Source organism: Balaenoptera acutorostrata, chromosome 21, assembly GCF_949987535.1.
Source record: "Balaenoptera acutorostrata chromosome 21, mBalAcu1.1, whole genome shotgun sequence".
Taxonomy (NCBI): Eukaryota; Metazoa; Chordata; class Mammalia; order Artiodactyla; family Balaenopteridae; genus Balaenoptera; species Balaenoptera acutorostrata.
This window is the reverse complement of record NC_080084.1, coordinates 5,313,995-5,326,991: the sequence shown is the minus strand read 5'-3', so window position 1 is coordinate 5,326,991 and position 12,997 is coordinate 5,313,995. Positions and strand designations below refer to the sequence as shown.

Here is a 12,997-nt window from a genome sequence, read left to right as displayed (position 1 = left end):
AGGAACCATCCAAAACTGCTAGACAGAAAAAGAGAACTATAATTTTGGGAAGTGGTCGAAAAGGAAAAGCTACTATTAGAATTGGTTAACTCTTTCTTGTTTCTAATGCTACTAGAACTTATACCCCTTATGTTTTCCGATGTGCTAAAATTAAAACAGCCAGTATTAACCACATGCACATTAGGAGGCCTATATTAGGAGTCGCCAAGTGTGTCGGGTGCCGTGGACAGCTGAGGCACGTTTAGCCCAAAGGAAAGTTCCAGCGCATTGCAGAGAGCAGACGAAATACCCCGGTGGTGAAAATTCACTGTTGCTAAGGGTTGAAACGAACCAATAATTCCTCCTGTTTCTCAGGGTGTTCTGTTTGGCTGTTAATGAAATGTATTTCCAAGGAATGCAGGCATGTGGCTGAAAAGGCCAGCGGTGCCTGGGGGTCACAGCGAGACCCTCCCATCTCGCCCCCCTCAGCCATCCTGTGCTCTGGGAGCAGAGCTCTCAGCTACAGGTGAAACATAGTAGCTTCCATATCCGGATTCTAAGATTTTCTAAAGCCCTTTAAAGGCCCCCTTCTCTGAGTGGTGCTTGACCTGCTGGTGTTTGGGGCGGGAGGGTGGGCTGGGTGAAGGGTCTGAGCGCCATCCTGAGGGAAGGGCTTTGGAGGCCTGTGTGAGCCTGAGACCGGGGGCCCAGTGCCCGCGTCCGAGGGGAGGCTAGCGCTGACTCCAGCCGTGCCGAACCAGACGTCGCCCTCCTTCCCGACAAGCCAGCAAAGCCTGTCGCTCACCTTCCTGGCTGTGCTGCTTACACGTGCCCTCTGGGAAGGCCAGCCTGGCAGAGCTCTGTTCCTGCCCTTCGGGCTGCTGGTAACTGAGTACCTAGCCTGGGTGCTGGAGGGGAGGATCCATAGATGGTGGAGGCCCAGTGCCTGCCCAGGGTGCTGCCCCTCTGCTGAGGGGCGCTCGCCCAGCTGGTTAGACCTGTTCGCACCCAACTGCCCACAGTCAGCACCCAGGCTAGGAACAGCAGCCTCCCCATTTCCTCGGTGTCTTCTAGTTTTGTTCCTTTCTTCTTTTCGCTGCCTTCCTCCCCAAAGAGGCAAGATACTAATCTTCAAGAACCAAATCAGGCCATGATTTTCCAGCTAAACTCATGACAGTTCTGCACTTCTGAATGACTGGGTACAAACATTTGCAAGGATGAGCTCTTGGGTGAGGCGCCAGCCAACTTTTCTAGCTTCATCTCTCCTGCTCGTGTGTGGGCACCGCCTGCTGCCCCAGATGCCTTGACTCCTCCATTTTCCTATATTCCTCCTCAGAATGCTGCCACCACCCCATCCTGGCCTTTGCGAATGTTAGCTGGCTGTTCCCCACAGCATCCTGTCACCCTGGTCCACTCTTGCTAACCTCTGTATGCCCTTCTATGAAATCTTGTCAGGTCCAACTGGAGGAAGACCACCGTATAGGTCAGTTAGCTTGGGAAGGAACCCAACTGTGTGACCTGCTTCCCCTTTCCCAGTGTCTTTAAAATAACGTTAAAAAAAAAAAAAGAAAAAATGTTGTTCTAGAGCTCCTATACCATCTCTTACCACCATCAGAAAACCATCCCCCCAAAGGGGGACCTCATTCATATTGAAAATAACTTCTTAACGTGTAGGCATTACCTTAGGGCATTCTAGACACTGGGGGAGGGAAAAACCATTGTATTTTTTTCTAACATGCATGTTAAACTTCTTTCCAAAGTTCTTTAAACTGTGGTATTCTTACAGGTAGACAATGTTGCTGATCAAGCGCTTGTTTCTTCCCTTTTTCTTCCCCCAGGCTCAAAGATTTGGAAAGAGATAGTTTAACAGAAAAGGTAAGGAAATCTCCACCTTAACAAAATTTATGATCAAATGTGACCATTTGACAGACACTATGTAGTTCCTAAAAACAAATTTAAGTGGAATTGGCTCTCTTTTCCCTGAAGTTGAGGATAACGTGGATGTTTTTGTCTAACGTGCTGGACTAATAGGCCATTATTGGTTAGCTTTTGGTAACTCATCGAGTTTCCCAGTCTGGGTTCTGTACCATCAAGTCTGGATTATAATTTGTCCTGGTCACACTGTTTTTCAAAATCAGGTTTGTTCTAGTATGCTATTATGTGTCTGTTTCACCTTTAATCTTTCCATTTTTCACCACTCTGGAGATGGTGTGATATGATCTTAACGAAAACAACAGGAACATGTCTTGTGAATATTTAGTTTTCTTTTTGGCCGACTCAGCATTGCCTGCCATTCAGTCATTGTTATGTGACCAGGCAGTGTAACTATTTGTGTATTAGTCCATTGGTTCATAGCTTGGGAATGTGGAGACTTCTAAACCTATATCCTTCCCTTAGGAATGCGTGAAGGAGAAATGGAATCTCTTGCCTGAATTTCTGCAGACAGAAATAAAGAATCAGTTATGTGACTTGGAAACCAAATTACATAAAGAAAAATTATCAGAGGTTAAGTCGTCAGCATCTCGGCGGCTAGAAAACGTTTCCTCCCATGTAACTTGTCTGTGACCAGGGAGGCAGGATAATCCCACCTCTCCCTGTTACCTGATAGTTATAAAGGAAGCGCATGTGTTTCCTTATTCTCTCATGGCCACTTGTTTACATTCACTTCTACTTAAATTATCCTTTCCTGCTGTAGGAGGTCTACCTGGCTAAAGTCAAATCCCTTTTAAATACAGATTTGTCCTTGGAGAACGGAGCTCATGCTTTGAGTCGGGAAGTGAATGGATGTCTAGAAAACGGGAGCCAGACAAGTGGTGAGGAGCACAGAGTGGAAATAACAGAGAAAAAGAAGTCCCCCAAACCTGTTTCCAAACTTTGCATGCCCAGGAGAAGCAAGTCCGATGGAGAAACAAAATGTAAGAGCACTTGACTCGTTTGACCTCGTTGGAGTCTGGTACCGCCTAAGGGGAGGACAGACTCGGTGCCATAGGGTCTGTCTGTTCCCCACACACACAACCCCTCCACCGGCAGTACTTGTTTTTTGTGTATCTTTTGGGGGGGGGGGTTGGGGGGGGGTGGCTGTGTTGCTCGGCTTGTACGATCTTAGTTCTCCAACCAGGGATCGAACCCGGGCCCTCGGCAGTGAGAGTGCCAAGTCTTAACCACTGGACCGCCGTGGAATTCCCTCTTGTGTATACTTCTAACTAGCTTAGATATATACTTGAAATTTTTGTCTTCGACCAAGTTATAGAGCATTAGATCCCCAAATGTGGTTGAATTTATGAGGTATAAGAAAACAAGAGCTGCTGATATTTATGACTTGTAAGTTACACGCCTGTTGAAGCTAAACATTTATTCTTAGACTCCTTCCCCGCTTGTAGTCAGAGTAACTCTTCTGGAATTTTTAAAAATAAGAGCCTGGGACTTGAGCTCAGGTCAGGTGCTTGGCCACTTCATCGTTTGACGAAATAAGCAGAGGCTCTGTTTCCTTGTCCGTCTCAGGGTTGGGCCCTTCATACGAGAGCTTGTGTTAAAATGGCCTAGCACACTGGCAGGTGCTAATTTGATGACTTTATGAAGACGGTGGTTGCTTAGAATCAGAAGAGAAGGATGCTTAATCCTCAGAACCTGGTCTCTGCACCAGCTTGGTGATGCTGAAGAACTGTGCCTTGGCGGTGAACTCTTTATTCATAGTGGCTTTGTTGTTTCTTTTCTGTAAGCAGCTGAAGTCTCATGTAGCCCCAGGATTACAAGGCAAACTACCAGGCAGACCACCATCACATCTCATTTCACAAGGGGGTCAGTATATAATGAATGGACAGCCCCCATTTTAGGGGCCAACTGTTTTTGGTAAAACACATATAGAATTAGTAGGATGTAACTTAGTAATTCTGACTTCCACATTGCTTAGGTTTTCCTTTTGATATTCTGTTTTTAGACATTCATGAACAGCATTTCTGAAGACCTCATCCATTTTTACTCTTAGCATCGGAAACTTCAAATGTACATACACAAAATACCAAGGATAGTAAAATGAACCCCTGTGTACCTATCACCCAGTATCAACAGTTAACAGCTCCTGGCTGTTGTTTCATCTATACCCCCATAGGCTCCAAGTGAAAATTATTCCAAATGGATTACAAGTCCATACACACCCATGTCCCCCCAGTTGGATTACTTTGAAACAAATCGGACATGTCATCTTATCCACAAATACGATATTTCTAGATGACAGGGTCTCTTTCTCTGACAAGTTTTTTATTCATATTTTGCTATAATTGCTAACATCTAGCAAACAGTCTTTTGAAGAAGACAAAACATGCCTTATAAAGTGTAACAGTTGCTTACTAACAAATATTTAGCAGTGTTCATACCTCCCCTTGTGTAACAGAGTTTGGTTGATTTGTTCCTTAAGCCTTTCAAGTGATAGATTCCTTATTTTCTTGCCATTTATTTAAAGAAAATAGGTCTTTTGTCTAATAGCTTCTAGGTCTGGCTGACTGCATCGTTTTGGTGGTTAATGTGTTCCCTTGTCTCCAGTTTTCTGTCAACTGGTAGTTAGGTCTAGAGTCCTGATCAGATTCCAGCTTTATTTTGTGCGGCTTCATTGACGGTATGGGGCTGTCCATCAGAGGCATGTGATGTCTCTTCGGTGATTCTAGCAGCCGTTGATCAAAGTCTAGATCCATTATTTCTTAGGGTTTGCAAAACGGTGGTATTCTAAACCTGTCATCCAAAGAAACATTAAGCTTGAAGCTTATTTTAATGTCCTGGCAAAAAGGTCTTCTCCTTGGAGGGAAGAGGGTGTCCATGCCCTGAATCTTTCCAAACAGAGGGTACTCTTGGTAGGGAGGAATATAAGTTGTTTTGTGCCCACTGCAAGTCTAGGGTCTGGCTGAGCTAACAGTTGGCCTTACTGTATGTGACAGCCCTGCCAAACAGAAACCTGAGGAAGACCCTGAAAAAGCAAAATCAGGTGATTCTGTCGGTGAAGAAGAAAAAGACCAGGTAGGGCTCGCGTTTAAGTTTCTTAACTCTGCCTTATTTTGGTACACTTGCTGGTAATTGTGAATTTACACTTGGTCTGTCTATGGACCATAAGTGACAGAGAGGGTGTTAGAACATACCCCTGGACCCAGGGCAGTACGAAGTGTATTATGGTTAGACCCGAGGACTCAGCAGGCCCGTAACTTTGGTGTGTTCTCTCCTGTCTACCTTCCTACCTCTCCATCTGTCAAGATTTGACAGTCAAACCGCAGATATGATGCATTTAAAGCATTTCCTTCTGATGTCAGATAAGCTCCTTTCCCACATCTAATCTCTCTATAAAAGCAGAGTTGTCGTGTTACTATGTGTATTGTAATAATGCTGCTTCGACTTTTTAGGTTAGAAAACTGGTGGCTTGCCAAAGGCCTCCAATATAGAAAATGTCAGTCTCTAGCACTGTCCCATGTGACTTGAGGGGCAAAGCTAGATAATACCAGATGGTCACACGCTATCTATTTCATTCCTGCCACTGGATTAGCTGTGTAAGTCGGGAAGTCTGTAGGTTTACAGGTGGGTAGTAAATGCCCTGTTACCTGCTAAAGTTGAGTATCCGTGGTTTGCTCTAAGGCAGGGTTTCTCAAGCAGGGCATTGACTTTTGGGACCAGATAAACCTTTGCTGTGGGTGTGAGTCCTGTGCATCGTAGAGTGTTTAGCAAGGTCCCGACCTCTACTCACTAGATGCCCGTAACATTCCCTCTCTCTCCTCCCAGTTGTGACAACCAAAATCACCTTCAGACTTTCCCAGATGTCCCCTGGGGGGCACAATTGCACTGAGCGAGAAGCACTGGACTCAAGGCTATTAATATCATTGAAGTAGACTTGACGTCCTGTTGTAAAAGACATACTCATTCTCCTGTTTTTATTTTGGAAATTAGATGCCACTGTTCATGATCCTTATTCAGATGTCTGTCATTAAGTTGAGTCAGACTACTCACTCACAGGTGGGACACTGAGACAGAGGGAAACAGCTTGTCCAAGTCACATGGCCACATCCCTTGCCTCCTAAGAAAACGTGTCACAAGGGAAAGCAAGCTGGCTCTTGTAATATTGACAAGTGTTTTTTTTAAACAAATGTGCCAGTTTTAGAGTTGTTCTTTGCCCTCTAACCTTTTGGAGGGCTTACATAGCCTTCAAGCTTCTGAAGAAATGAACTGGGGCACTCTTTCCCAAGCAGGAAGCAGTTTCACTGGCAGTGTGTGAGAGGCCTTGGGGACCTGGAGGATGAACACTTGTCGCAACAGGGTTTATCCCGATATGCTAGAGTAAGGCTCAGTGCACCACACCGGTGTTATCAGGTGGTGTTGGTCAAATAAGTAGTACTACAGAGAGAATCTTACTTTAGTCAATTTAAAGTTTTGAGATCTCACTATGTTTTTTAAAACAGGTATTAAATACATGCATTTGGTAAAACAGTACAAAAGGCTGTTTGGTACATAGCAGCCAAAGAAAAACAATGTGGCTATTCCGTGCTGAGCTATGCTGTGAGCGTTGTCAAATAGATACTGGATTCTGAGGCCTTTGTTCAGGAACAAAAAAGAATGTAAAATATCCGATTACCACAACTAAGGAGCTGGCCTGTGGCAACTAAGACCCGGCACAATTAACTAAGTAACTAACTGACTGACTATTTTTTAAAATCTCATTAATAGGTTTTTAATATGTTTTTTTTTAAATTTATTTATTTAATTTATTTATTTATTTTATTTATTTTTGGCTGCGTTGGCTCTTCCTTGCTGCGTGCGTGCTTTCTCCAATTGCGGAGAGCGGGGGCTACTCTTGGTTGCGGTGCGTGGGCTTCTCATTGCGGTGGCTTCTCTTGTTGCGGAGCACGGGCTCTAGGCACGCGGGCATCCGTAGTTGTGGCTCGCGGGCTCTAGAGTGCAGGCTCAGTAGTTGTGGCGCACGGGCTTCCTTACTCCGCAGCGTGTGAGAACTTCCCAGACCAGGGCTTGAACCCTTGTCCCCTGCATTGGCAGGCGGATTCTTAACCACTGCACCACCAGGGAAGCCCAGGCTCCAACCTTTTAAAAAATGTGTTCCTTCCACCTTCATGGAGCAGGCGTAGGGGATGGAGAGGAGTGAGAACCCGATTGGCAGGGGTCCGGTCGCAACCCCGGAAGGGGACGGGGGAGGATCTAAGAGGTGGCGCTGGGCCACAGTCGAACCCCAGTGACAGCTAACAGCTGCACTGCTGCTCCTTCCTGCCCCAGGACCTGAGCTCAGGTCCCAGGGCGGCTGGAGAAACGCACTGTTTCTGGTGAGATGCTCTTACTTACTGTGTGGAGCTGCTCCGGCTGCCCCGGCGACCACACCCCTGCAGGGCCCTGTGCCCGTCCTCCCTGCCCCCTGCCCAGGGCTCGGGGAACAGCAGTCTCTGTGGGGCAACCTGCCTCCCAGGCCTTCAGTGACCACGGAGGAGTGGGAACAGGCTGGGCTGCCGGGGAGCCTGGGCATGCAACACCTGAGCTCAGCCCTGGGGGCTCACGTGAGGGCAGGGGCTGGGGGGTGCGGGCGGTGAGCGGAGGGGCCTCCAGCCGGCGTCAGTCTGGGCCCTGGACCCAGGGAAAGGCCTCACCCTCTCAGTGCTGACCTGTCGCTCAGGAACCCTGTGGCCCACCAGCCCGAGGCCTGTGGCACCCGCCACAGACTGCCCGGCACACGGCTGGGGTGCCAACGCCACACCTGGATTTTGCACGGGGACCATTGGGGGGCTCGGTGCACGGGAAGATGAGCAGCCCCCAGGCCCTGACACGCCCCTTCCACGTCCATCGAGAAGTGCCGGATGGAAGGCCGGCTGTGCTCCTTTTCGAGCCCCAGGGAATTCGCAGGAACAGCCCTCCCGGCCACGGGACGCCTGCCCACCGGCTCTGGGCCAGCGACCAGCCCAGAACACAGAAGGCACAGAAGTGGGTGCAGGGAGCTGAGCCGGGTCTGCAGAAGGGCAGACACCACAGCCTGGTCCACAGCCGACTGGCCCAGGGTGGGTGAGAACGGGCGGGCAGGCTGAGGGGAGGACAGAACGTGGCACAGCCTGCCCGCCTGGGCCACGGGGAGAAGGTCGGGGCGCCGCCCGCGCCCTCGCTCCGCTGCCTGGCGTCCTTTGTGGGGGCGAAGGGCCGGAGGCAGGGCTCCCGAGGAGCTCAAAGGCCAGGGAAGGACACACGGGACTGTCCAGACCCACCCTAGCGCTCCAGTGGGGCAGCACCCTCTCTGAATTCCTACTGCCACCAAACCACTTCCCTAAGGCCTTTGGGAAGAATCGCTAGGTCCCAAGAAGGCGGCCCCTTGCTGTGGTCCAGACTTCACCAGCTGCCGATGCCCGGAGGGAGCCAGCCGGCCGGCCACGGGGACAGGGACAGCCACAGCAGGGCTTCCCGCAGCTGTGCCCACCGCCAGAACCAGCTGCAGCTGATCACAGCCCCCGATATGCCAAACAGTGCCGGGCAGGCAAGAGGCCGGCAGGAACCTGACACCCCCTCACTGGAGAGCCGCCCGGCCAGGTGGGGGGAGCCATCCCCGTCTGAACTCACCCCACAGCTCAGCCATCTCCCAGTGACCTAGACGCTACACCAGCAGAGAGCAGCCTGCAACGGCCGCAGGGCTGATCCCCGACCAAGGTCAGAACTCCCCCCAGTGTGACGGCCCCCATGCCACTCCTGTTGTGGGAGGGACCGCAGGCAGAGACCAGGAGTGGAGTCTTTTTATTAATGGCTGCGTTTTCAAAGAACCATTTTGTAAGCAGGAAAGCTCCCCAGGAAGGGATTGCATTAGTGCAACAAGGGGGAGCCTTGACGCCAGGCTCTCCAGACATGTCCAGGTGGAGGTTTCTGGCCGAGGCCGGCCGTCAGGGACTCAGGGGCTGGGAGGACACGTGGCCCCTCCCCCGCCCCGGCGGGGCGCTAAGGCACCGGGCCCGCCTGGGTGGGCAGAACCCCGTGCCGTCAGCAGGCCGGCAGCTTGCAGCCCTCAACCTGCAACCCTTTGCTCAGGAGGAAGGCATCCTGCGTGGGGTCGCAACCCAGGAAGAGCTTCCCCATGCCCTTGGCATCCTTGGAGCCGCCTGGCCTCAGAATGCAGCTTCTGTAGTCCATGGCAACCTGCCGAGAGGGGGCGGGACTGCAGGAGGGTGGAGCACCCCCTTCACTGAGGGTGTGGGTGTGGCCACCTCTGCTGTGACTGAACAAAGGGCAGGGGAGCAGGAGGTCCAGGGCAGGGCCCTCAGAGCCTGGCAGGTCCAGGCGGGCGGCACAAGCATCTAGGTCCAGGCCAAGGACCTCCGTGTTGGTCTGCGCGGCAGGACGGCCTCTCACCTTGCCACTCAGGACGCCCTCCTGCTTGAAGTGTGTGTGGAACGTGTCCGCGGAGTACACCTTGCTGCACAGGTAGCCATAGGACTGGGCGTCGTAGCTTCCTGCCAGGCGGCCGAAGGTCGCAGGCAGGTGGGTCCCTGGGACACACGCGGAGAGGCTCCTGCCCGGCCCCCTGGCCGCTCCGTGCCCCTTCCCCAGAGCGGGGGCCTCAAACAGCCCTGTCTGAGTCCCCTGCCACTAGAGGGAGTATTGGCCCAACACTTCTAGAAAACGGGGACCTTGCGGGCAACTCAGTGGAGGGACACAGATCAATCTTTGCCGACTTTCTGCTGAAGCTCACGAGGGTTCATCCCTGAGCCTCTTACAAGGACAGCTGCCCGAGGCTCCAAGGGATGAGTCAGGGCTCGCCCTCCAGCACGGGGAGAGTGCGGGTTAAAGCGCTCACGAGGGAGTGAACCGCGTGTCCACACCGACACACACGGGCAAACCTCGTCGACGTGTTCCGTCCGGGCTAAGAAGCCCTCTCCTGCCTCTTGCAGGCTCTCCAGAAAGCACGTGCAGATACGCCCACCCCACCCTCGGACTCCGCAGGCCACAGCTGGAGGGACCAGCCAAGGAACCGAGGCAGGAAGAGGCCAGAGATCACCGGGCCTCGGCCAGAGCCTGTCAGTCGGTCCCCTTTCACACACCACCAGACGATCCTCTTGACCTGGGCAGTAGCCGCCAACCGACCGCTAAGGTGGGCCCGGCTCGCGCTTGGCTGCCTGGCATGGCTGGGCCCCCGAGGATCTCCTGGCAGAGGCGGGCATTCTCCTGGGCCGGGTCCACGGGCGTCTGCGTGTGCAGGGCCTGGTCCACCTCTGCCAGGACGATCTGGCACAGGTTGAAGAGGCCTGGGGGGCGGGAGGAAGGAGACGGGGGGCTGGCACTGTGTCCAGGCTGCGCTTTCCAGCCGGGCGGTCCGGGCGCCCCCTTCCCTTCCCTCGGCCCGGCTGCACCTGCGTTGGCCTGCCGGGACTTGATGAGCTTGTCCCGCAGCCCCTTGGGGACGGCGTTGCCCGTGCCCCACCGAGACTGGCAGCAGCGCCAAGGCCTCACAGGGCGTGGCGCTCCCGGCCCCAGAGCCTTCCCTCTGGTTCTCATCACCGGCTGTCACCAGACTGGCAGGCAACGTGCCTTTCTTTTCGTTTGTCTGTTTTCCGTCCCTCAGCCACGCAAAGGTGTGAAGCCCTGACATTCGCTGCCACGTGGATGCACCCTGAGAACACGATGCTCAGCGAGAGAAGTCAGACACAGAAGGACACACAGGGTGTGACCCCACTGAGGGGAAACGTCCAGAACAGGTAGATCCACAGAGTCAGAGTGGGTTCCTGGTTGTCAGGGGCAGGGGAGGGGAGGGAATGGTAACTAAGGGCGTGAGGGACATTTCTGGGGTGAGGGAAATGTTCCAAAACAGGGCAGTAGTGACGGCTGCACAGCTCAGTAAAGTGTCCCCACGCGCTCCGGTGCAGCCTGTGAGAGCATCGCTCTCAGGACGAAGGGCTGACCGCAGGAAGACTGAACGAGCACTGGGTCCTGGGCCCAGACGCTCAGCTGGGGACCCCCCCGCCGTGGGGAAGTCACTGGGACTTGCTGAGCCTCCACCGAGACTGGCAGCTTCACCAGGGCTTCAAAGGGCGCGGCGCTCCCGGCCCCAGAGCCTACCCTCTGGGTCTCATCACCGCCTGTCACCAGACTCGCAGGCAACGTGCCTTTCTTTTCCTTTGTGTTTTTTGAAGGCAACTCTTGAATACATGTATTTAACATGCAGGGAACCAGTCCTGACTCCTTGATCTGGGGCTTCCAGCCTCCAGAATCTCGAGGACATCCACTTCCGTTGTTTACGCGCCCAGTGCGTGGGGTTTGATGATGGAAACTGACACTGAGGGCGTCGCCACGTGCGGGGTGACATCAGCGGAAGAATCCCGTGGCCAGGGCCTGCTGGAGGACCACGGGAGAGCCCGGGCCCTCCCCGCCCCCTGCCTGCAGCCCCGCGCCCACACCCTCCTGGGAGCGGAGCTGGTGCATCGCTTGCCAGAACTCATGGAAGTAGGTCTCCAGCTCATCATGCTGCAACAGGGAGGGTGGGTTGGGCGTAGGCTTGGTGAAGTTGGCCACCATGGCCGCGATGGCGATCTGGCACCTCCCATCCTGCTGCAGGCAGCCCAGCTGCAGGCCAAAGCAGGCCATGTGCCCGGACTTCCCTTCCCTGGACAGGGACGTGGGTGAGGCCCTGCTTCCACAGAGGAGCCCCGGCCCATGGCCGACAGGTTCCCCCACGCATGCACCGAGGGTAGAGGTCCAGGTAGAACTTGCCGATGGATGACCTTGCCCGAGGCCACGTCCCGGATCGTGTAGAGCCTCACATCTTCATGACACATGTTGGCGCCCTCCTCCAGGTCAAAGGTCAGCCCCAGCAGCTCCTGGGAGATGCCCAGCCGCCCGCGCGTGACCACCTGCATGGGGAAGGACTCACTGAGCAGGTACTGGTCCACGTGGTAGCGCGTCTCCTCCCCCTGGTTCATGTAGTAGCGCAGGTCCCAGGCGTTGATGGGCCCGTCAGAGTGCAAGCCCCACCTCTTGCACTCGGCCTTCTTTAGCTCCAGGATCACGGCCGCCCCTGCTCCCCGAGGGGCTTCAGCTTCTGGGCCAGCTCATCTGCGGGCGGAGGGGAGAGGCTCGGCTATGTCCCTGTGGCAGCCCCCCCAGCCGCCCCCCACCCCACGCCCCTCGAGGCAGAATGCAGGGTTGGGGAAGGCGACCCCCAAGGGCTGACACAGTGGGGTCTCAGGCAGCACCACATCCAGTCAAGGTCCGCCTGACCCCCGTCCCCACTGGGACTCAGGTGGAGGCGGGGTTACCTAGGAAAGTGGCCACCACCTGGCTGGTCTTGGCCATGTTCATCTCCAGCACGGAGTCGGCACGCGTGCTGAACCCCAGCAGGCGGGACTCCTGAGCCTGCAGCCTCACCAGCTCCCCGAGGATCACGCAGTTCTCCTGGAACCCAGAGACGGCCAGCCCTGGGGACCGTGGGCCACGCCCTCCCCACGGGCCCCGGGCCAGGTCTCTGTGGGCGGGCAGGGCTCTCAGGCCACTGGCGGGCCTCCTCCTCCTGGCCCGGATTTCTAGACACTTTGGTGCTGTCCTAACACGTGGTCTTTATGAACACAGGTCCTTTTGGAACCAGAAACGGCGTGAACCGTGATGAGCTCTAAGGCCAAGGGCAGGAAGAAATGGGGCCAGGCTCTCCAGGAGCCACCCAGGGGCCTCCCCGGGCTCAACAGTACAAACTCGGCTGCCGTGCAGACAGCAGCTCATCCCCACGGCGCCCGAACACCCAGACCCTGGACGGCGAGAGGCCTGTTGCTGCAGGTGGCCCGTGGCTGGCTGGTGAGGCCCGGCCCCAGGCGTACGCCTCCTTCTCTGGGGCCACCTCTCCGGCTCTGCGGTGGGGTTCTCCTGGGAGCCCCCAGTCACCACAGGACCAACGTGGCCTGTCTGCAGCCCAAGAAGGTGGGGACACAGGACTGTTCCCCATGCCCCCCGCATCACCCGTGAGGCCGAGCAAGCACCAGTGGTGTGTGCGGGGAAGATGAAGGGCTCATGCACAGCCCCCATCTAC

At 54.3% G+C, this 12,997-nt stretch overlaps 1 protein-coding gene across 1 annotated transcript; it reads right to left on the bottom strand.

Moving 5' to 3' along the window:
• Positions 1-8,887: 8,887 nt before the first annotated feature.
• LOC130706164 (thimet oligopeptidase-like) lies at positions 8,888-12,913 on the bottom strand. Its single transcript, XM_057537493.1, is given in 9 exon segments — positions 8,888-9,123; positions 9,337-9,573; positions 10,069-10,229; positions 10,335-10,410; positions 11,453-11,698; positions 11,700-11,995; positions 11,998-12,033; positions 12,237-12,442; positions 12,663-12,913. Coding segments are annotated over 9 exon segments (1,665 nt in total). The 3' UTR covers positions 8,888-8,967.
• Between the last annotated feature and the right edge of the window lie 84 nt (positions 12,914-12,997).